This window comes from Cnephaeus nilssonii, assembly GCF_951640355.1.
Source record: "Cnephaeus nilssonii genome assembly, chromosome: 16".
Lineage (NCBI taxonomy): Eukaryota > Metazoa > Chordata > Mammalia > Chiroptera > Vespertilionidae > Cnephaeus > Cnephaeus nilssonii.
This window is the reverse complement of record NC_137087.1, coordinates 58576709-58601317: the sequence shown is the minus strand read 5'-3', so window position 1 is coordinate 58601317 and position 24609 is coordinate 58576709. Positions and strand designations below refer to the sequence as shown.

Genomic DNA, 24609 nt, shown 5'->3' with positions numbered 1-24609 from the left:
ACGTGGCTCCTGAGTGGATAACGAAGGTCCCTTCCTTTGAGGGACTCAGGACCCGACAGAAGTTGTACCTTGGAAACCGTCCACAGGAGGCTCCGCCCAGCGGGTACCACTCCCCGTGGGTCGGACACGCCCCTAAGTGCCCCCTGACCCTCACAAACGCGCAGGAGGGGCCGAGCCGAAGTGGCACTCGGGTTGGAGCCCGGCGCCAGGGCCCCGGCCAACACCAAGCAGAGCAGAGGGGCCCCCTGCCTCCGCAGCCTGAAGTTCCGGCCAGAAACGCAGAGCCGCGCAGCCCCCTGGCCAGCAGCAGCGAAGGGCACGCGGAGCGTGGGGGCGGCCGCGGCTGCAGCGCACAGGACACAGCGGGCAGAGGTGCTGAGAGAGGCGCCGCCCAGGGAGGCCTCCTGCCCCGCCGCCCCCCCCACCCCACCCCCCCGGGACCCGTGCCCACAGCCCGGTCTCCTGCTGAAGTGTGGGCACGTGCCCTCCAAGTGCCCAGGCTACAGCCCTCTGCACGTCTGCACATTTCCACACACTGGGAGCCCCACCAGCCCCCCGGGCTGCCTCCTCCAGCCCTGGCCTTCCCAGGAGCCAAGAGCAGCCGACCAGGAGGGGGCGGCACCCGGACCAGGAGGGGGCGGCACCCGGACCAGGAGGGGGCGGCACCCGGACCAGGAGGGGGCGGCACCCAGACCAGGAGGGGGCGGCACACCACCCACAGCTTTTTGCCAACGCACTTGTCCTGGGTTTGGGGCAGCTCCGGACTCGAGGGGGTGTTGGGGGGAGGGCGTGCTAGTCCCCTGGGAGGAAGGGACCTCTGGTGTGGAGCAGGTACCCCCACACACACCCTGACCACATGGAGGGGTGCTGAGGGGCTCCAAGAGAAGGCACCCTCCCCCATCAAGGACCCAGGTGTCGCTGGCAGCCCAGGCTGGCCCGGGGTGACCCTGGTCTCCTGGAAAGTGGGTGCTGAAAGCATTTACACTCTGCCTGTCACACTCACTCAGTCCTTCCTAAAATCGGGGTGGGTGAGGCACCCCACCCCCGTCTCTTCACACTCTGAAGTGGAAGGGACCTCGAGCCCATGTCACCTGCCTGCTGGGCAGAGGACAGCCTTCCATCCTGACGAGAGGCCAGACCCGCCGGGGCGTCCTGCCGCTGGTGACAGCTTGTCGGAGCCAAGCCCAGGCTCCCGAGGTGGCCTCCCGCCGCCCTCGTACCCCTCACGGCCACAACTCTTCGGGGACGAGTCCTCGTCCATGTCACCCTCCCGGGTTTCAGCAGGGGCTGCCCTTCGTTAAATACACTTCTCCAAGGTGACCGTGTTTGCACTTGGCTAGGACAGAAACCGAGTCCTACCACGGCTTACGCTTATTTACGGCGTCTCCCCACGGCGAGCTCGAAGGAATCCCGTCAACCAAGCAACGTTCCGGTAACAACCCGTCACGGCAACCCTTCTGATGGCACCGGTTTCTCCAAAACCCTCGCAGAAGCAGCGTAAGGCACGTGTGTGACCCGGGCCTGGCGCAGAGACCGGGCGTACGCTGGAGGCCCCTCCGTTACTGGGTGTGTGACCCTGGGTGCGTGACTTAACCTCCGAGTCTCGGCTTGTGCACAGGAGCGGCGGTGACATCATTTGGGCAGCCCCGGGATGTTAGCTGGGGGGACCTGTTGCCGATAACCACCCCCTCCCCGCCCCAGCCTGGCTTTCAAGGTGAGAAGGCTGAGGGCCACAAGGGAGGGGCGCCAGGTCACACGCCAGGTGGGCCGCACCTGTCCACGGCGTCTCTCCAGCGCGGCTGGGGGCAGACCCTGCTGCTGACCAAGTCCTGCCCCGGGGCCCGGGCCCCCCCCCCCCCAGCCCCTGCGCGCCGCGCCCGCGTGTGCTGTCCTGAGGGGCATCTACCGCTTTGCCACAAACGCCGAGAAGGGGGACTCACCGGTGTAGACAAACCGCCCAGGAGCGCCTTTACAGAACTGCTTGGACTTGTAGGACAGGGTGACCTCGACGACGCCAGGAATGTGCCGCGGCGGGGTCTGGACTCGGATGGCGTGGGGCGTTATCAGCTACAAAAACCACACGGTGAGCAGGCTTTCAGGGCGCTGCCTGCGAGGGGGGCACTCGCCAGTTGGACGTAATTACCAAAATGAGCAAAATTGGACCGCTGTCTGGGAGCGCCCCCTCCTAGCTGTCACCCGGAGAGGCGGGACTAGAGCTCTTTCAGGAAAAGGTCTGCACGTGGTCCCGGGTTTCAGTTTGCAGGAAAGGCCACAGGGCATCGTTCATATGAAAATTGCCACCATATGTCCCCTGCAACCTGCTCCTGGTGACGCAGGCGCCGACTGTTCCAGTGTCGGGGAGGGGGACCTCCTACGACAGGGCTGGAACCCCAGGGCTGGGCCGGGGCGTTCTGCACCCCCCACCCACCGGGGAACGTCAGTGAAAGGGGGATTTGCCCTAGGGCGCCTTGTGTCTGTGCCGTCAAACCCCCCCCCACACACACACCCGTGGAAAAGCTCCCACCGAGTGCCCGCGGCGCAGGCTTACCTCGCTCCACACCAACATCGTCCCGAACACCACCTGTAGACCGTCAAAGAAGTTGTCTCCGATGATGATCACGGTGGCCCCGCCCGTGGTCCAGCCTTCACTGGGACTGATGGCCTTGATGCACGGAGTGGCTGCTCACACAAGACAGAGAAGGCAGGCCTCAGCGCCCGGCCGGCCACGCCAGCACTCGCCCACCTCGGGTCGCCCGGGCGCAGCAGGAGGGGAGGCGGGCCATGCCTCCGGGCGCCACGCGAAGGGCGATCGTAGATCAGCATGCTGATGTGTTTAAAGCAAACTATTAAATGTTTTATAAAGCAAAGGCCAAGCCACAGAATACGAGTGAGCAAGGAAAAAAAAAAAAATAGCAAATTACGTGTCAGGGCAAATACGACTATTACAAATGATTAAGCCTCGTGCACACGCGGCACGCCGATTTATCTGCTCCGCCGTCCGGGTCTGAGCAGAGTCAATCAAAAGGCTGTTGAGGGGCTGGAGGAGCAAGAGCCTGGCATTTCCATTCCTCGGGAGCCGCTAATTGGGGTGGGCTTTTCCATCCGCGAACTTTGCCTTTTGGTTAAACTTCATTTTCCTCTGTCACTCCACAATTACTACTTTTCACTTTTCATCAGGGGGGAAAAAAAATCAAAAGCGCTCTATTAATACTTTTGTCAAAGGTACACGTTTTACATCTAATATTGTTTGTCGACAGGAATCCCCGAGCCGCGGGCCTGACCTCTCTTTGTCTCCCAAGCCCTCGCATTTGCATGAGTTATTACAACGGGCGCTGCCGGCCTGGCCTGCGCACAGGCGGCCCCGCTGGAGGGAGGGGAGGGCTGCGGTGGCAGCGGGAGGGCAGGGGGGAGCGGGGCCGGGAGGCCACAGCCTAGGGAGGCAGGCAGGCAGGCAGGAGGCCCGGCAAGGTGCTCCCGGCAGCCCCGTGTGGAGGCCGGGCCGGCTGAAGGCTGTGGCCTCGTGGAGGCTGCTTTGTTCTGGCCTTTGATCAGCCCCTGGGCTAGGCAGGGGCAGACCATGTCTCCTGCCTCTGATGGCCTTTGGTAGGCAGGCCCCATGCAAAGGAGGGGCTCCTTGGACACGCTGGCCGCCCCTCCCTGCTCAGTGCACACACTTGTCACTTGCAGGGCCTCCCCTGACTAGCTGGTGCCGTCCTGGGGACTCCGGGCCCATCCTACCTCTCTCCCTCTCGCCCTTGGGTACCCAAAGAACAGCTGTGTGGGCCTGTGGGATGGCTGCTGGGCGGCCTCTAGGACTTGCCAGGTCTCTTGCCAGGTCTCCAGTAGTGGCCCAGGTCTCCATCCTCCATCCACAGAGAGGAGGAGCCCCACCCCAGCCCTGGGCCACCCCAGGGTTTGTCCCCTCTCCCTCCCAGCTTCCTGGCGGGGTGGGTGCCAAGACGAGCCGCGGGTGGAAGAACCAGTGGTTTCCACCCAACAACCTCTGAGGACCTCCGTCCAAAAAGTATCACTAATCTTGGGAGACCGAGGGGGGCTCCCGCCAGCCACCGAGTGCCTGCTCGCTCCCTGGGCTCTGTGCGCAGACGGGCACCCCCCCAAGGCCACGGTGGGGCCTGATCCGACTGCTCGTCTCATCGGGGGGCGCACCATGCAGCTCGGCATCAGATAAATCGTCTTTTCAGACTCCGGGTCAGCCGTGGCCGCACGTCTTCCTAAGCGGGCGTTTTCCGGAAGCCCGCGCGGTGGCTCCCCGCCGGGTCATGGCGGCAATCGGCAGACACCGTCTAGTTAATCACCATTAGCTATTGTTGTTGAGCAGCCCGCCGACATGCCACCTTCCTTTGTTTGCTCTAATGTTGGACTAGCGGGGGTTATATTTGCTCATTCCGCCAGCATCTCCCTCTGCAGCGGGAGCGCAGAGCACACACTGGGAGCCCGCCCTTAACTAGCGCTGTTGACTTCATGCTAATAAGTTCATACAAATTTTCATTTCTGAGGCTTCCGAATGACATTTGCTTTTCTTAATTGCATGGAGAGCATTTGAAAAGGATCAGCTCTCTAAAGACTGACAAGTCTCCTCCAAGGGGGTGACCTTCATCAGCACAGCCAATTATGGCAAATAATTCACACCAAAAAAATTACAGTAAACAAATTTACTTTGGAGGTGAGAAAGGAAGAAGAAGAAGAAGAAAAAAAAAAAAAAAAACCTGGGATCTACTGCGCGCACGCACGGGAGACTGCTATCTGGCAGCTGCGGCCCAGCGGAAGGCGCATCGCGGAATGCGCGGGGCCGCTGGGCGGGTAGACACCCCGGCCTGGCCCGGCCTCCGCGCCGCCCACCGATAGCCATCTTCCTTCTGCCTGTGATTTGCATACATTTCAATGCACATATAGAGAGGGAACATGTGTTCAGTGGGAACCATGGCAAAATGAATTACACAGACAGCGTTAGAGATCTAACGATATCCGTGCACAATGCACTCCAGCAGATGACGGGGGGCCGGCACGCCAGCTGAAGGTGGAGGAGAGGAGCGGGGCCGGGTGGGAGGGAGCCCCCGGGGCCCCCATCTCTCCCCCGGGCCCACTGTGGGAAGCGGTCCTGAAGACACATCCTGACCTGGGAGCTCTCCTGGCCCTGTGGCTGCCCGGCCCCGGGAAAGGAGGCAGGGCGTGCCTCCCTGCAGATCCGACGTGTGCCACAGCGACCCGTGTTTAACTCCAAGGAGCCTCTCAGCCTGCTCGCCAGAAGAGGCGCTGGCTAAGAGCACTCTTGGCCTTGACCTCCCGCGTCCTCCACCGCAGACCCCCACGTGGACTGGTTGGCCTGGGGAGGGGGGGCCATGGTGCCCAGATTTCCAGGAACAAAAGTGAGGGAACTTGATGCCCGCCGGCATGGGTGACCAGAACACTTGATTTTGCCTTTCTTTTTTTTTTTTTTTTGTTTGGGGGGGGGGGGGTCTCGCTACCACATCCAGTATTCTGTGTATCCACAGCCTCCGTCCCGGTCCCCGCTAATCAGCCAGCTCTCCTGAGTAATATCCCAGCGTTCGTCACCTCTCTCTGCATTCACAATATTGAGGCACTCAAACAGGCCTAATCTTGCCTCGTGAAGACTCCTTTGTTCTGCCTGCTAAAATGTCTTGTAATTGTGCTTGGGATGTCCAGATGGCTGGCTGATACTCCAGCTGATAGGATTATACCTTTTACCTCTCCTAGGGCCATCTGTTCCCCTCAGCTCGAGAAAGCCCCACAGCCTGGATTCGGCCCTCCTTATTGCATAAACCTAACCGCATTACGGCGCTTGGCATGCAAATCGCCGTGCGCTGCAGGCCGGCGCTGGGCAGGGCTCAGGGAGCTTTAAGCAGGGCTGGAGCCGTTTACGGGGGGACAAGTGACAAGGAGAAGAAAAAAAATGAACGCCTGCGTGCGGCGGGGCCACGCGGGAAGGTGGACGGCTGCTCGCCCCGCGCCTGTGTTCAATACTGTAAATAATCGGCCTCGCTTTCTGCGCGCGGAGGGCGCCGTGGCAGGCGTCCACGGCGACAGCAGGGGGAATTCGTCTGCTTGGAAACCGTCGGCGAGTGTGTACACACGGCTGGTGAATATTAGATGATTGGATAATGAGGTGTTAGCCAGGAGAGGCTGCGCACAAGCAACGCCTGCGGTTTATGGGGCACTTTCTCCTTCAAGCATGTGGGGCTGCCTCGGAGCCAGCATCCCGGCCCTGCGCTGCGTCCCGGCCAGGCGGACGGAGGTCCCTGGGCTTTGGGACGAGGTGGCCGGACCCTACAATGAACTCCCTAAGGGCCAGCTCTCCCCAGAAGGGACAGGATCACAGGGCCCGTCTCTCTTCATCCGAGAGAGGAGCTGGCGTGCTCCGTGGGGCGCTTGAGGATCGGGCATTCGTTCCCAAGAAAACACCAGCCGAAACCTGGCTGCTTGGGCCGTTTCCTTGAAGACCTACCCACGCTGGCTCCCGGCACCTCTCTGCCTGTTAAAACGAGGGGTCGCTCTCTGGGGTGGGACAGGGATCTTGCTCTCCTTGCAAGAGAGGGACTTGGTTCAAATGTTCATTTCAAAAAGAACTGAGAAACAAGCATTAAAAAAAAAAAAATCTTGATCGAAACTGCTTCTGCAAATGGCTTTTGATGAGTTGGGTCTCACCTCCAAGGGGCCCACGCGTGGCCTTTGTTTTTCTAAATGCTGTATTTTCTGCTTACAGTCAAATGCTTTTCTCACGCTACTTACAAAAATAAATACTTGTGCTTTGCTCAGATCCTAATAGCTCATTAGAGGAGGCTGGTTTTGGACCCAGACGACAACCTAACACCAGAGGGCTGAGGGGCCTCCCGGAACCTATCGCGTGGCGAGCTCGGGCTCTCTGGGGAAGCGGGGACCAAGGCCGGGGATTCAGCCTTCTTAATTGTGAGCCTCATTAGTGATGGTTGCTAGGCAAAACACACACCTACCTTCAGCGCACAGGAAGGAGATAAACAGTGCGTCACCCATGCTAATGACTGGGCGCCCAAGGCGACCTTCAATTATTATATTTTTGTTCTCTTACACCTCAGTCATTAATGTAGAAAACAAATGAGTTTATTTTTGTGGACCACAGCAGATTCACAAACTGTCCTCCAGTGCTCAGGTCTGAGTCACGCTTCGCTCGGATCATCTGCACGTGCTCCGTGCGTTTCCCTGGGATGTGTGTGCTGCCTCGCGTGTGGCTCCTGACCTGGAGACCTCGGGAGGGAGGACCTGCCTACAGCTCCTCGGCCTGACAGGCTCTTTGCTCCAAAGGATTGAACTGTGCTGTTTTGTTTACAATCAAAACCTCACGTTACTCTCTCAACCGTTCACATTGGTCAAAAGGCTTCAGCCCACAGGCACGGCAGCACGTGAGTGAGGGGCGTGGCCAAGGCCACGGTGTCAGAGTTTCTGAGTTCTGACTCGTTGCCCAAGAGCACCTGCCCCCACCTGTCTCTGTTACTACAGTTAGTCTCTTCCAACAAGCAAAGCAGGAAGTCAAGTGGAAGCATTTGGTACAAACACCTCTGGCTATTGTTTCTCACCCACTCCACCCTGCCCCCCCGGATGATCACCCCCTCTCTCCATCCACTCATCATCCATCCATCCATCCATCCATCTTCCATCCATCCATCCATCATCCACCCATCCATCCATCTTCCATCAATCCATCCATCCATCCATCCACCCATCATCCATCCATCCATCTCCCACCCATCCATCCATCCATCCAACCATCCATCTTCCATCCATCCATCTTCCATCCATCCATCCACCCATCATCCATCCATCCATCCATCCATCTTCCATCCATCCATCCATCATCCACCCATCCATCCATCTGTCCATCTTCCATCCATCCACCCATCCATCCACCCATCATCCATCCATCCATCCATCTTCCATCCATCCATCTTCCATCCATCCATCCATCCATCTTCCATCCATCCATCCATCATCCACCCATCTGTCCATCCATCCATCCATCTCCCAACCATCCATCCATCCATCCATCTTCCATCCATCCATCCATCCATCCATCTGTCCATCTTCCATCCATCCACCCATCCATCCACCCATCATCCATCCATCCATCCATCCACCCATCTTCCATCCATCCATCCACCCATCATCCATCCATCCATCCATCTTCCATCCATCCATCACCCATCTTCCATCCATCCATCCACCCATCCCTCCATCCATCTTCCATCCATCCATCTATCTATCCATCCATCCATCCATCATCTACCCATCATCCATCTTCCATCCATCCACCCATCCAGGGGCAAGGTATGGTCCTGGACTCCATCCTGGGCTGATGGGACCAGGATGTAACCACCCACCAAAACATGCACAAAGTCTGTGGGGATGACCTTCTGGATGGGGGCTTAGGACAAGCCAAAATAAAGCCAAATAAATTAAAACTCCAAGGAAAACTCTAAGCAAAAAGAAAGCTTAGAAACAAACCAATACAGTGAAGGCCGTGGTGGGTGAGGGGCGGGGAGAGGCCGAGCCCTCTTTAAGGGCGAGGAGGGAGCGGCCAGGCCACTCTGGGCAACACCAGGCCCGGCCTGGCATGACGGGGGAGGCCTGACCAGCAAGGGCTGGGGGTTGGGGATAGTAACTCAACATGAATCAACATAAAGGATGGTGCAAAGGAAAAGAAGCATTGCAAATAAAAAGAGACATGTAACATGTGCCTACCATTTTCCAGATAAGAAGGGGCCGTACCTTCTGACGGGTCGAGGCGGCGCGCCCGCCGCCCGTGTTTGGAGTTGTTGTGCACAAACATGTTGTCGGACACGGCCAGCACGTGGCCGTCCACGTTGACTGTGGTCGACACAACAACCTGCGAAGACGAAGGAGAATTGAAACGGGAGCCGGTGAGGAGAGCGCCGCCCGCCTCAGGGAACGGAAGCCCTGGGCCCAGGCTGGCCCGGGCGCGTCTCCAGGCCGAGGGGCGGTCACGGCTTTTTTTGGCGGATGGGGGTGGGCGGGTGGTTTGGTTTTGTTTGGTTTGGTTTTGACTCGAGATTGAGGCTCTTGAAAACCTGCTACCCTAATTACGGTTTAATCTCCTATTATGCTAACAAGTGAATTCAATTCAGAGAAATATTCTTCTAGCCATTAGCTTCAGAAACACCCCTCTGGCCACTCATTTTAAAGCTGCTGTTTTGATTGATCTGTTCACATATTGATTGGGTAGTTTATCTAATTAAAATTAGTTCACTTGAGACAGTCCTCCTTGAAGAGTGCGGAGGATTCCGTTGCCAAAAAAGGCTTCATAAATCAGGCGTGGTCCTAGTGCCCGCATCCTCCCCGCAAACGCGGGGGTCAGGTTCACAATCACAGGGAACGTGTTTGCATCTGAAAAGGCCGAGGTGAACAGGAATAGTGAGCGTGTCCTCAGCCCAGGGGCAGTATCCTTCCTCAAGTACCTGGCGAGGATGGCCAGGACCCCGGCCTGCCCAGCAGTGTCCTCTCGTTGGGGTGAGAGACTCCCGTCTTGTGCCCAGGTCAGAGGGTGGCCAGGGGGAGACAGGGAAGGGCCTCTTACTCTCAGAGGACGTGGAAAAGGAACTCTTGCAGGAGGAGGTGGGGGACCAGAGGGCCTTCCCAGGTGCCCGGTGACCGGCACCCCAGAACGGCACCCGAGGTGGGGCTGTGTGGTACGTTCTTTCCAGAGAAGCTGGGGCGGCAAAGACGGGCCCAGGTGCCGTCTGGGGATGATGCCTGGCAGCAGGACTCCTAGGGCTGGGGCCTGGGTTCGGGGGGCAAGGAGCCTGGCTCACGTGTGGGCAGCGCTGGGGGCTAGCACCACCTGGGGAACCACTCCCCACCGACACTCTGGGCCTGAGCAGGTGAGCAGGGAACCAGAGGGGTTCGCGTCCATGTCCGCCTTCCCTGCGCGCTGTGCACGCCTCAGAACACGCCCCACAAATGACGGTGAGAAGCCGAAGCTACAGTGACCCCGAGTCAATACGACGTATCAACATCGGGTCCTCTGACGTAGCCAACGGACCACCCAAGGCAAGACTTTACTAATCAGGGGAACGGAGGGAGGGGTACCTGGGGGCATATGGAAATGCTCTGTACTCTCATGAAATTTTCTATAAGCCTGAAACTGCTCTTTAAAAAAACTACTAGGGAAAAACTGATTTAAAAAATCATGTTCAAGGGTGGAAAAAAAAGGCCAAAGCTACATACCTATACATGAATGCATGGTTAGTAACAGCTTTTATAAAACTCTCCGGCCCCACAAGAAGACTGAAGCGGGGCAGGGAGCACTGTACCCCCAAAGCTCCCTCCCTGGGGCGCTCTCCCTGGCAATTCCCTCCCCTTGGCATCACCAAGGCTGCGGGAGTCTCCCCAATATCCGGCCCCTCTGAGCCGTGAAAGGTGCCACCCACCATCACTGTCCCCAGGCCCAAGGTCGGCTCTCTCAGAATCTTCTCTGCTGCCCAGAGGGCGGCGCCCTGCACTGCCCGGGTAGAGAGGAGTCTGGCACGCCCTGGGCCACCTCCTCGGCCTGTCTGCCAGGCCCCGCCCAGGGGAGACAGGCCCCACCCAGGGGTGCCAGGCCCCGCACCCACACATCACCGGAGGAGGATGCAAAGACACCCAACCACCACTGAGACGCAGCCTTGACCCTTTTAAAGTGACCAGACCTGGCGTGTGAAAGAAACGAGAGACGTAACAATCAAATGAAGGCACCGTGCTGGCTGCCAGCCACATACAGATCCGGCAGCTCGGGGAGAGTGCAGTTCGGCAAAGAGCACAGACCAGCGGGGGTTCCTTTCCCGGCCTGGGCCCAGCCCGCGGTCCTACAGGACGGTGCGGAGCTGGTGAGACCGGGTGGAAACACTGCGTGAGCCTGACCTACTGGTAAGTCCAGTTAAACCCCCGCAAGGCAGGGAGATTAGCCAGAGAGAGAGAGGAAGGCGTCCTGCAGCGCCGGCTGCACCTGGGATGGGGCTACGCGGCCGCTGCCGGCTCAGGGGTGAGCTCCACTCCGCTCAGAGGGCTCAGGAGCACCTGCGGGGCCTGGCACAAGGCAAACGGGGGCGGGCCCCACTGTTGGCAAGAGACACTGTCCCAGCTCCGGAGCCCGACTGGGCGAGCCCCAGCTCCCTTCTCTGATTGGCTGGTTGGCTGTATAGACGGGTGTCACATATCTCTGATTGGCTGGTTGGCTGTATAGACGAGTGTCACATGTGTCTCTGATTGACTGGTTGGCCGTAAGGACAGGTGTCAAGTTTTGCTAAAATGCTAACGCATCAGCTAAATTTCCCAAAACACCGTGAGCAATTTGATGGTGAACTCATCCAAGCTAGTGGACATTTGTGGTCGCTGCCAAATTCTTCTCTGATTGGTCCAGGGACCAGCAGCGGGGAGGGGTGGGGGTGTGACCCAGCCCAGTAGACTTTTTACCACTAAAATCAGCAAAATAATCCTTCCTGTAGGCCGAGAACCCCTCACCCTGAAGGCACCTCCTAACCCTCCACAAACAAAGGCAAGAGAGCTGGGGCCTGGCTCATCATTTACCCCCGAAGGCAACCAGCTCTCCCCTTCTCTCCTTGGGGTGCAGTCCTCGGAGCAAACCAGGGGGTGAGCAGCCGGGCCCAGGAGCCGTGCAGGAGCCGGGCAAGGAGCCGAGGTGGAGGCAAGGACACGTCAGGCCTCGGGAGGGGAGCCGAGCCAGGAAACAGGCCGGAGTTTGCAGAGGCCAGCATCCCGCCGGTGGGGAGGGCAGGTTTTGAGTTGACCCCTCTCCCCCAGGAAAAATCAACCGACCAATGGATTCCTAAAAGGTCTCCGGCACAGGCTCCAAATTCCAGTCACTCGAGCATGAACAGCCACGTGCCATAGAGAAACAGGCTGATTTAGATGCTAATGTTAAGAGAACTCTATGTGAAGAAAATTAAAAAACAGTCCCTTTCAATCACACCCCTGAGATTCCCCATGGCTGCATGCAAGCAGGACCCCAACTTAACCTACAGCTCTGACAAGTGACGTCCTCGAGCTCGCCTGGTCATCAGGGCACAAACATGGGTCATGTGTGCAGTGCATCATGGGCCATGAACGGATGGATGGATGGACGGACGGATGGATGGATGGATGGACGCAATGCATCCGGCATCCTGAAGACACCGATCGTGTTTAAAGCATTTGACTTAAGGGTTTTGGTTTACTCCCACGCCCTTGAGAACTAATGATCATTTTCAGAACAGCTGCAACATCAGAGAATTCAAACTGCATCTTAGAGGTCGGGACCGTGGTCCGCGCGCGGGTCTGGGACAAGGGTGTACCTGGAATCTCCGCATATCTCGAGGGTTGCCTGCATTCTTCAAACAGTTCTGATTGCACTTGAGGAAAAACTTTAGAAAGAATCTACAAAAATACAAAAAAAATGGATAATTGTTAGGGTTATCAGACAACAGACGAACACTTTTTGAAAGACACTCTCGCACGGGGCGTGGTGGGGGCTTCCCCACACCCGCCAGCCAGCTGCCCTGCTAACGGCCAGCGTGGACGATCTTCATCTGAAAGTACGTAGTGATTTCTGTTGGTCTTGACATGATGGGTTTCCACGTTTTATTAGAACCACCATGACTTGTTCTGGTGGCCGTCTCTCGCCTAGAAGACCAGTGGCCATGAACCATTAGGGTCCCGTCCGACCCAGAGGGGACCAGCAGTGTCAGCAAATGAAACCCCGGGACGCCTAGTTACACCTGAATTTTGGATAAACAACAATGTCTTTGGGAGACGTATGCTATGGGACATACCCATCCTGAAAAATTATTCACTGTGTATCTGAAATTCAAATTTCACTGGACCTGCCGCCCTCTCTCCGGCAGCCCTAACCCCAGAAGACATCACCACCTACATAAACGCACTTTTTAAGAAGCTTTTTGAAAAGCACCCAAGGACATGATTATTGATTTGAGAGAGAGAGAGAAAGAGAGAGAGAGAGAAACATTGATGTGAGAGAGAAGCATCGATCAGTTATCTCCCCGTATATGCTCCGACCGGGATCAAACCCTTAACCCTAGGTATGTGCTCTGACCAGGAATTCCACCCACAACGTTTCGTGTACGGGGTGACACTCCAACCAACTGAGCCATAACGACCTAGGCCCGTGGTTGGCAAACTGCGGCTCGCGAGCCACATGCGGCTCTTTGGCCCCTTGAGTATGGCTCTTCCACAAAATACCACGGCCTGGGCCAGTCTATTTTGAAGAAACGGCGTTAGAAGAAGTTTAAGTTTAAAAAATTTGGCTCTCAAAAGAAATTTCAATCGTTGTCCTGTTGATATTTGGCTCTGTTGACTAATGAGTTTGCCGACCACTGACCTAGGCCAAGACGCGTTTTTAAACTTACAAGAGGTACAACGCTCAAGAAAAAGAACAATTGGGGGTGTTGTCCTAGGGGTGACCATGACGTGTGTGAAAGGTCTACGTGTGTCTTTAAGGGAGTCGTCAACGACCCTTGACAGGACAGTGACAGGGGGGGCAGCAGGCGCCGTCCGGGGCCAGCCCAAGCTCATTAGCTCTCGCCAAGCCTCCCCTTGCGTTGAGAGGCAGGAAGACTCGGGTCCTGACAGCGCGCTGAGCGGCGGTGACAGGAACATCATCATGTTGTCCTCCCCATCCCTACATGTAGCTCAGTGACAGGCGCGGGCGCTCTGGCTCCCAGTACAGGCATGGGGGACCTGGCTGCCACACCAACCCCGGGACAGCGGGGTCTAGTCCCTGAGGCCCCCCCACCCCCCGGCCTCACCTTGAGAAGGCCACGGCCGGGGGAGCTCTCTTCGGTGTCTGAGCATCCCGTCCAACAAGGCGGCACAAGCACCTTCTCTAGCTGCTCTCCGAAGACCACCTGCCTTACGTGAGGACGTGCATTCCGAGAAGGTTTCCCGTGACTTCCCTGACCTAACCTGAGGCTCACGGCTCCTGGTGGACACGCGTCACACACCCCGAAATGAGAAGCCTCCACAGACCGGGGTCCGCCCCCGCTCCAGGCCCCGCGGACCCTGGACGCCGCTCCGTCCCAGCAGGAGAAACTCCGATGGATGGCCACTTAACTAAACGTTCTTACATATGGCGCGGCCTCGCTATTTTAGGCCGAAATTTACATCTTTTATTAACTCACCTCACCTCCGCGTTAGCGCGCGGTGCCTCGGAACACCATCTGCCGTCAGCACCGCCAGGCGCTTGAAATTCCACCCACCAATTTTTCCTAACAGCCGCCGCAATTAAGCGCCACGCGCGGCGGCGAGGTAAATGGGGCGCACCTGCGGCCACTCCGCACTTGAACTGCATCAGAAGGGGCCTAACAAGGTGAGGGCGGCACCAAGTTAGCGTCCTCTCAGGCAATTAGGTTTTCACTTCGGGGACAGCCGCGCGGTGCAATTATGCCGCCCATTACCAGCCGGCTAATCTCCCGAGCAGGCGCCTGCCGCAGAGGAGAGGAGAGGCGGCTCGTCCTGTGGAGCCGGCTCCGGGGGGCGCCTTCTGTGCGGGGAGAGGCACCCCCTCCCGAGGAGCTGCTTCAGTCCCTCCCAGTCTTTTCCGCAGGGTCACCCCCACGCCTGCGAGAGGCTTGGAGGTCGCCTGGCCAGCCTCCGCCTCGCCCGGCACGAGGACCAGCGGGGCCTCCACCGTCCTCAGGTGCAGAAAGAGCCCAACCTCGTCGGGGGCTGGGTATCCTCCAGGGTGGACTCGGGGCAGGTGCGCTCACACACACATGCACTTCTCTGGGACTTGGGAGGGGTCTGGAGTGTGTGGCCCTGGGAAGCAGGGTCCCTTGAAGAATTCGGGTCCCAGGGGCACACACCACGTCGAGGAGAACACGCGCAGGGACAGACAGAGGCAGCGTGGGCCAGGAGGAGGGGAGCCCCGCGCCTACCTGTGATCCTCGTCTTGGTTACGACGGACTCAGGGATTCAGCCGAGCCTCCAGGAGGCGGACGGCCCAGTCTGGCCCGCTGACCGCTGGCCTGGTACACAGATGTGTCCAAGCACACGGACATACGACCAGCAGTGCCCGGTGAGACTCACCGGGACCGTGTTTGGGGAGGGCAGTGAGGACACCGAAGGCCCGACGGGGAAGGTCACATGGTAATTCTCGTTCTTTACTCAATGGCCCTCTAATGGGCTTTTTTCCCCTAAGAAACGTGCGAGCATCCCTTTACATATCTCCCTTCCAGAGGCCGGGACACAAAGGACTTAATCCTCTTGTTAAGAAAGGAAAAAATCTTTGCAATGTCAGAAAATCTTTGGCGTTCACACCAATAAACTCTTTATTACGGCTCAACGCGGAGTGGCGGCTCGATGGCCGGGGCGATAAAAACCCTAACCTGTCATTAGGACATTACGCCTAATTGTGTACAGTGTGTTTCCTGTTGCAGCTGTTGGCCCATCATCAAAATGAGCATTATGTACACTAATTCCCTGACCCCGTCTTTATTTCCCTACAGAGCCGTCATCTTTCACAGTAGGTACCGGAGTAAATCAAGCTTGAAATATGGGCTTTATTTACTTGTTTCTCCCAGGCAGGCGGGAGGCGGCCACGCCGGGCACAGGGCAAACTCCCCCGTCAGATTCTGCTCCGAATCGACCTGCTCCACCCTGGGAAGTCCTCGGCGCGGTTAGAAGGCGGAAAGGTGTGATGTCACGAAGCCTGGAATCCAGCTTCCTCCTCCTGAGCATCGGGATGAGGGGAGAATGCCACCTGGGCGACCTCGTTGGTTCTTAGAAGAGCGGGTTTTGGGGGCGTCCCTCTCACTCAGGAGCAAGCACCCTGTGGATGCGGGGCCTCTGCTCGCCGAGTTCGGCAACGGGGACCTTCCGTGTGACCTAGAAAGTCCCAGGCCTGGCGTCCCTTCTGCAGGGACAGGGGCTCAATTGCCCCCAACAGAGCTGTGGCCACCGCTGTACCCGCTGAAGCAACTTAAAAGTGGGATCCCGGTGGCATCCGTGTCGGAATCCGCTCGGACAACGCCCGCGCGGGAAGGGGGCGCTCCACGGCGGAACCCAGGGCCTACACCGGATCCTGGGCTGGGGCGTGGGAAGTGGGGCCGCGGTAGCCATCCCACCCCGCGGGGTGAGCCCCCGCCGCAGTAACTAACCTCGAAGTTGGCTCCCTCTCTGTGTGTTTAAGCCGTGAATTAGTTCATTTATATTTACTTTTATGAAGCTGATTAACCAGAGCCTCTCTATCTGATGAAAATCATTTTAATTGTAGTGTGAGGCTCCTGTGTAATATCCATTACGTTATGAACTGTTTAAATTCTACATGGGTATTGTGTAAATTGGCCCTCTGTGAGCGCGCAGGCAATTAGGACCGCACGCCGCTCCCGCACGCCGCTCCAGAACTTTGTGGCGTGGCTCAGGACGCTCGGAAACAAAGGAGGCCGTTTAATTGTAATTTAATGGAATATCAAGGAGTCCGTGGCATTAGACGCTGGCAACCGAGAGCAGGAGAGAAAAATTAACTGCAATTATGTTTGATTAAAGCCATCCTTCTCAATAATCAGTGGTCCTGACAGGCCATGGGGCTCTCGTGGGGTCCGGGATGGCAAAAGGTGTTGAGCAATATTAGGGCCAATAAAGGGGATATTAGCATAGCTAATTACAGCCCTGCAGAACCTGGGAAGAGGCCGCTGTGTATTGTAATGTGTGAAGTAATTGGCCAAGGCCGTTATCAATTACGTAAGGAATGAATTTGGTTTGTCAGAGAAAAGTGAGGACACGCATGTCAGCTGACACCTCTCCTCTCCCGCCTGGTTCCCTAACGGAGGAGAACTTGCCCACTTTCAGCAAAAGCCGCAACTTCCCAGTGGCCACATGGCGGACAAAGTCACTCCGCGGGCGAGTGGTGGATAATGAATACCCCTCGCCCGCAACCGCCTGCCCCGAGACGGCTGTTTTTCACCCAGCGGAAGCCACCAGTCACGTCATCACGACGCCTTCCCCTCTGGTCAGAGGAGAAATAAATTGTCTCCTTAGAAACGCTGGGCGTGGCCTCTTGCATGTGGGATCGATTGATTGAAATCACCTACTCTCAGCATCTCAGGAACCCTATGGGTGGGGATCCTTTCTCTTTAAAAAAAAAAAAAAAAAGTCTATTTTTATTGATTTCAGAGAGGAAGGGAGAGGAAGAGAGAGAGAGAAACATCAATGATGAGAGAGAAACACGGATCGGCTGCCTCCTGCACGCCCCCTACTGGGGATCGAGCCTGCAACCCAGGTGCCAGGATGTGCCCTTGACCAGAATCCAACCTGGGACCCTTCGGTCCACAGGCTGACACTCTATCCACGGAGCCAAACCGACGAGGGCATGTTTTTAATGCTTAATTGTTACTTTCCAGTCTGTTCCAGGCTTGCTGTTCCGGTGCTTGAAGACGTGAGTGACAGCGTGTTGCAAGGTGGGGCCCGGAGGGGTCCCGTGAAGACAAGCGGGCACTCCCAGCGGCCACCTTAGCACAGGTTAAGTGCCGCCCTGAGGAAGGGGCCCAGCCTCCCCCAGACACCACCCGCCTGAACTCCAGCCTCAGGCCTGGCAGCGGGCCTTCTCTTCGGGGCCTCAATGACGGGAAATCTGGGAACCCGCGTCGAGAACGAGAAGCAGCGGTGTCTTTAATGGGGGACGGCTCACTTGCCCGTCATAAGGCAGAGCCCTCAATAAGCAGCAACGGTTGGGCCTCTGTGTCATCAATCAAAGCCCCCAGGCGCCTGCGTGCGGATCATGGCGCTGACAGCTGGCAGAGGTCCCCGCAAACTGTGGAGACCCCGTCCCAGATCCAGCCCCCCCATCCCAGCTACTGGATCTGGAACGCAATGCCCAGAGTGTGTGTTAATACCTAACTGCCCTCGCAAGGAAATGTGAGCGTGCAAGACCAACCAGAAAAGGCAGGCGTAGACGGCACCGCCGGTGCCAGGGGCTGGGGGAGGGGGACGGGGCAGCCACCGCTTCATGGGCTCACCTTTTGGGGGGACAGAAGCGCCCGGACGTAGATGGTGCGGAAGTTGTACAACCTTGTGAACGCATTCAAGACCACTGAGCTGGTCACGTGAGCGTGGTCAATTTCTAGTGACGTCCCCCTGGCTTCAGTCCGAGCCCAGAAGGGGAGTCCCTGTCCCGCGCCCCCCCCCCCCCCCACGAGAGAGGGGCAGGAAGACGGCCCGGGGCCCTCTTGGGGTGTCTGGGCCGCAGCCCTGACCGCCGTGGGGCTGCGCTCTGGGAAGGAAACAGTTAAAAGAGTCGAATGGAAAGACAGAGCCTTTCAGAGACTTCTCCGGCTGATAAGAAAGTGACCGGTGGAGTGCTTCCTCGAAGTCCCTGCTAATTACTGGGAAGTCCCTGAAAGCGTGGCCGCAGCTGCGGTGCGTGCACGCCGGCCATCAGTCGCTGCCGTATTGATTACTGAGCAATCCTAGCCGATCGGGTGGTGGGGCCGGGAGACAGGGCTCCCTTCACAGAACCTGTAATGAGCAGTTGCTACACAAGACTACATTCTGCTGACATCAGATCTGCGCACCGAGATAGGACACAGGTCAATACGGATCGGATTTCCAAAATGCGAGGGTCTTAATGTCAGGCCTCTCTCTCCCCGTCTCCCACTCCTGCCATTAGCTACCTCGGGGCTCACGTGCCTCGATGCCAGACGGGAGGGAAGTCTGCCCCATTAGTCTGATTTATTCTTCAAATATGCCGTGACAAATGGCTTTAACACCAGACTTATTAAATTCTTGTACATTTCAAGTTATGAGTCTCATATACTGGTGCCTACATGACGTCATCACGCAGGGGGCAGGGGGTGACAGTATTGGATTTTACAGCTGCGCCCAGATGTCCTTGGCGAGGGGGGACCCCCTCCCCGGGAGAGAGGGCCCAGAGGCCCGGCTCCCCACGGCGGGTACCCCGGGCTCCGTGGACGCCGTCCCCCCCGGTACGCACGCCGTCCTGCATGTCAATGCAGACGCCGGAGGATTGGGAAATATCCACGGCTTGACTCGCGGTTCAGCGACGGCTGGCCTTTGTCTGGAGGGCTGCTCGGCCGCCACGGAGCCGGTCTCCGGTGGACGGGAGCTATTTTACTTCCCTCCGCTGGAGTAACCACACCGCATTAACAATATTTGTACTACAATCGCCCAGGGACCCACTTCCCAGATCCTATCACTTCTTTATCTCCTGACAAATACCTCACTATCGAACATTATTAGGTTTAGGAAATTAACCCTTCACGGTCGGGAGCCACGCCAGGCCCCCGCCGCCCCTCCAAAGGGCCTTATCGCGAAGCTTGGTGCTATAATGGTTTCTCTTTTCATCACCATTTCAGCCGCGGCTGTCAAGAGGCTCTTATAGATACCGCGATCTTGTTCTTTCGCGATGATTCTCATTAAAATGATGCCAAGGAGATCTGATGGGATTTAATAGCTTCGCCGGCCGGTCCCGCAGCCCCCGCCAAGCACGGAGCCCGCCGAGCCCTCCTGTTGGGGAAATTTGTATGACTTGCATTAAACTTTTCCGGGTGGTTTTAATGTGTTCAGATAAAGGAAAGCCCAGGTAGGCCCCGGGAAAGCAAACGCCTGCCTCCCAGAGCTCCGCGCGCAGCCCGCAGCCCGCAGCCCGCCGCCCGCCGCCCCGCCGCGCTGTCAGGATTCCAGTTAGTGTTTTCTGGAACGGTTCTGATGCGGCGCGATAGTTTTGATAAGGTTATCTGTGTAAAAGAAGTCAACTGCACAACACAGCGGCGACGTGACGTGCAGTGTTTACACCGGGGCTCCCGTTTCAAGTGCCTGTCTCCCTGCCCGCCCCCCCTTACCTATTTCTCTATTTCTAATGGGCGCCGCAGCCCTGACATCATTTCCCCAGCAGATCATTCGCGCTGTCAATCAGCCCGTATTTTGTCTTTCGCTGCGGGCTCATTAAAACCGCTCCCTCGCTCCCTCTGGACACGGCTCCTCTATTTGCCAGCTCTGATCATGAAGCTCCTACTTAAGAAAAATGCCAGCATCACTTGGCTCACAGCAGACGCCCCGTGACTTGTTGCCCGCTCCGGGGGTAGGGGGGTGGGGGGGCGACTTTCGGAGACTGCGCACAGAGATTTACGCGCCTCTGCTTATCCGAACTTCGGGGGGCCAGACCTCTCCCGCCCCCCACCCCACCCACGCATGCACGCAATTTTAGGGACGTGAACCGGCCACGCTCTCCCGGCTGTTGTGACTTCTGTGGGCAACCTAGATCATTCCCAAAACCAACGGGAATGGCTTTTTTGTGTGTGATTTTCTCCCCCCCCCCCCCCCGCCGCCCCCCAATTTTCAAGTGGAAAAGATATTTTCTTGCTCAGAGGCACAGCTTCCCCAAGCACGCCCCCTCGCTTCATGAGGAATGATCGTCTTTGCGGGTTGAATGATTAATAAAAAAAAAAAAATCCCATTTTAAATCAAGCCCGCACACCCACGGAGGACACCGGTGTCGGACCTGCCGCCCGGCCCCTCTCTAGCCTTTTAGGTCCTGATTAAAAACTTATTAAAACATTATAAATGATTAATGGGAGCCCAGCTCTGAGTGGCAATTATTAGTTTTAATGCAGGTAATGCCGCTTAATGAGGGGGCACATGTGTGCGAAGCTTTAACTTCATTACTCCTGCGTGTCAACAAATACAAGAGAAATGTGTGTCCGGGCCATCCATTACCCGCCACAGCACCGCGCTCCTGTCCCGGCCGCCCCATGCTGATGAGCCGGGGCCGTAAATTAATCCCCTTCCTCCATGGCTGTGGCTCGGGGCAGGACCGAGGTGTGAGGATCCGCAGGCCTGGCCGGGCTCCCCACGCCGCCGCGTGTGAGCGCCCCTCCGAGCCGCTCTTCTGGGTGCTTCCCCGGGATGGTGGCCGGTCCTCCTTGTCTCGGCTCAGACACGCACGCTCCCCACCTCTGGAGCTGGGGCACTTTCCTTGCTAGTTTTGCAAGGTTCACAGAGGAGTCGGGCTCTAATCCGTGTTAACGCGGTTTTCCTAAATATTCCCGTGTTCCTCATCTACATGCCCATCCTCCAGAGCACGGCTGGTGGGGGGGGGAGGGGGTAAAGAGGACAGAAAGAGTGCACACTGTCCCCCTGTGAGGGAGGCGCCCTAATGCTGGGAGCGCAGCCCAGGAAAACCAGTCCGCGCCGGCTGCAGAGGAGATGCAGGGGAGGCCCAGGGCCGGGGGGAGGCTGCGTGGGAATGGCTGCATTCAGGGTGCCGAGTGTGGGGGCCCAAGTGCCTCCTCCACCCACAGAGAAGCCCAGACAAGCCCCGGCCCCACCTAGGACCCCCTCCCGGGCCTGGGCACAGCCCGCAGCTGGGGGCGGGCGTCTCGGCCCAACTTGGCAAGTCACCTCTGATTTCCTGTGTTTGTGACAAGCCGCGAGAGCCAGGCCGATCCCCACTATCTGTTTGAAGAGGATTCGGGACTATTTGCATCATTTTATCGCTAATGTATAATATATGGCTCTAAAGTGAGCCCAAGCACCGTCTTGTTACTGAGCATGAAGAAGTGAGGGCAATAAAGACACATTAGTCCTCTGAAGCACGGCGGCTGTGATGCAGGCAGGAAAGGTTGCTGCTCCGAGTTAAGAGGCAACCTTTCTGCCTGACTAAGACAATGGAAGAGTAAAGAAAATGTCAAATCAAGAAAAGCTGGATTTAGAGATGAGGCGGCCCGGGATGACGCCGGTGCCATATTTTGTGAGACTATAATGCTGTTGGCAGCAAAGATCCGTGTTTCTGATTCATCTCGGGCCGCATGGCAAAGCTTTGTCAGTCTGTGCAAGGTATAAATAATTCAGGGTGAGAGATGGCAATTACAGGGCCCTGCACAACCAAAATGAATATTTTATGAGGACTAAAACTGCTCTGGAATGAATCATACACATGGAGTCGCACACACATGGCGAGTGGGCTCGCACATGCCAGCCCCGAGGAGAGAGGAGCAGGGCCCCTGCCCCCCGTCCGGGATTGGGGTGCGGACGAGGAGCCGGCCAGCGGCCACAGCACGCCCCAAGCCGCCGGCCAGGCACCCCGCACTCCTGATGGAGGCCCCGTGCCCGGGAACGCCCCTCAGGGGGCACAGAGGCCACGCAGAATCTCATCTCGTGGTGGTACGCCCCACAAGTTTTGCTTTTCAGTGCATCCTTCCTAACCGGCACCGGCCTCTGCTTCCTGTTCATGGCTCAAGCTACTGATCAGCGTGAGCCGCACGCGCCGCTGTCGGGGAGCGACGCTCTGACTCGGGGTGGAGGAGAAGGAACAGTTCCGCCGTCCTCCGTGAAATTGGGGGGCTGACGGGAGGAGGGGCCGTGGGGGCCTCACACACACACACACACACACACACACACACACACACACACACACCCGGCGTGATTTCTCACTTTCCTTCCAAATGGAAGCACGTCCGAGGCTCTCCCTCCGTCTCTGGGCCTGAATCTGACTGCCATGGCCCGGCTCAGCCGACCGGAGGGCGGGGCAGCGGCTTCCTCTGTCCAAACTCCCAGGAAAGAGTTGCTTTCCTCACTCGGAGCCGCGGACAGGACTGAGAAAGGTAGGATTATGCCAAAGAGATTTTTGTAAAGGCTGAAAGGATGGTTTCATCTGTTACATTTCCTCCAAAAATGCTCCCGGTGAATTGCTAGAACAAACAACAACATTGTTCGTGGGGCCGCGGAGGCCAGGCCCACTGGTGAATGGCCATTGTGTTTGTCCAGCTACTGATACCTGGGCCTTTGTGGCGGAAAGAAGGCCGGGGGCCGTGACATCAGCGCAGCACAAGCGTCCCTCTGTGCAGGCCCCGGCGAGGGCCCCGGCCGCGGTGGGAACCGGCACCCGATCCCTCCGAGAGGGCTCCTTTAAATCCAACGCCAGCGCATTGTTTATGAAAACAAGGCTATTAGGTATATTAATAATTTGATAAATAGGGATTGGCCCTTAATTATTCATGAGGAACATTTGGCAACAGTAAAATTATATTCGCAGAACAGGTTTATACACCAGCTAATTATAAATTAAGTATGCAAGAGAAAATTGCTAACCTTGAAATTAAAATATTTTATGATTCTGCAATTACCCAAAAAAAAAAAAAAGTAGAGAATTATCAAAACCCCCGTGTGCGCAGAGTCCACGGGACTCTACAGATGGCACGGCGTGGGCCAGGGGAGTGACGACAGGGAAAGTGGGCCAGAAGCGTGTTCCCCGCCCCCCAGCAGCCCAGGAGGAGGGGGGCAGGGCCTCAGGGGACAGAAACTTTCCGAGGGGAGACCCTGACAGAACCAGCACCCCCTCCGCCAAGGTGACCGGCATCCTCCGAAAGCTCCCGTCTGCTCTTGGCGAAGGACACGGCACGTCACCTCTGCTGGCCGTCCAGCCCTGGCCCATGGCAGCCAGCCTGTTCCCATCGCTGTGTCTGGGGCCCACAAGGAAGCCCACAACCCCCTCTGCGCCCTCCCCAGCCTTCCTGCTGGGGCGGGGTGCACCCCGAGCTTGGGGTCCACAGGGAAAAGGTTGGTGCTGGTGACCGAGAGGCGCGCAGTGCCACTCCTGCCCACTAGAGGGCTTCTCCCGCAGCGTGGAGGGGGAGCAGGCAGTCACCGGGGTGCCACCGGGACTGGGCTCCTTCTGCAAACCTGGGGCCCACCCCTCCTCCGGCTGGGTGTCCCACCTCCCTCTCCGCTCCTCTGCCCTCAGGCTTCCTGGCCGGGGGCTCTTCCCACGCCCACTCATGACCTCCGCAGCCCCCGCCGCGAGATGGGCAGCAGCACAGGCCCGTGAGTGCCACCAACATCTCCCTTTCGTCCCGTGGCGGGGGAAGCTGGCCGAGGCCTCCATTCGGTGCTTCATGCCTAGACACCCTCAGCCTCCGCCTGGGCTGATGTCAGAGGAACGGAGGGCAGCCACCCGGAGGGATGACGCGCAGAACATCCCGTTTAAAGAAAGCCAACCGGCCGTGTTCCTTCCTTCCCGTGGCTGCGTCCCACGTTCAGGGAGTGCCCACGGCGGCCACGTGGCGAGCGCAAGGCCAGCGTCGCGGCTGACGACGCTGGGACGCGGAGCCCCGAGCTCGGGCCCCACTCCTGAAATCACAGGGAACGTGAGCAAAACCCGCTTCGGTGCTTTTTCTCCTTTTTTGGTTCTGAGGAGCCCCGACTTCCTCGTGAGCAAAAGGCCTCGTTCATTGCCCCCGGAACCCAGACCAGAGCGCGGGGCGCCCCGCCTGCCCGGCCACCTCCCCGCACGCGCAGCCGGGGTCAGGCAGCCTTTTCATGTACAAACGCCCTTCATCAGGATGCTCGTGGCGTCCGTCTTGTGGTGCAGACCCGGCACCTGGGATCAGCATACAGCGGGACCTGCGGCGGGGCGCGTGGCCGGGGCTGCCGTACCAGCGCTCCTGACCGGTGGCCGGCGGGGTTGCGACACCGAGCTCCTTGCTCCAATCACAGGGCCGACAGACACTGTCACCGCCCAGGACCCCCAAGGCCCCGAGGGAATCCACATCTGAGGACAAATCAGCAGACAGGATGTCC

At 57.8% G+C, this 24609-nt stretch overlaps 1 protein-coding gene across 2 annotated transcripts in view; it reads right to left on the bottom strand.

Annotated features, from left to right (window-relative positions):
• EBF3 (EBF transcription factor 3) overlaps positions 1–24609 on the bottom strand; it is a gene marked incomplete at its 5' end in the record, with an annotated part of 116245 nt that overhangs the window by 26510 nt on the left and 65126 nt on the right. For both annotated transcript variants that reach the window (XM_079793364.1, XM_079793363.1), the window contains 4 exons: positions 1941–2067; positions 2549–2679; positions 8752–8896; positions 12357–12438. In XM_079793364.1, coding sequence (XP_079649490.1) covers positions 1941–2067; positions 2549–2679; positions 8752–8896; positions 12357–12438 — 485 coding nt within the window. The remainder of the gene's footprint in view (positions 1–1940; positions 2068–2548; positions 2680–8751; positions 8897–12356; positions 12439–24609) is intronic.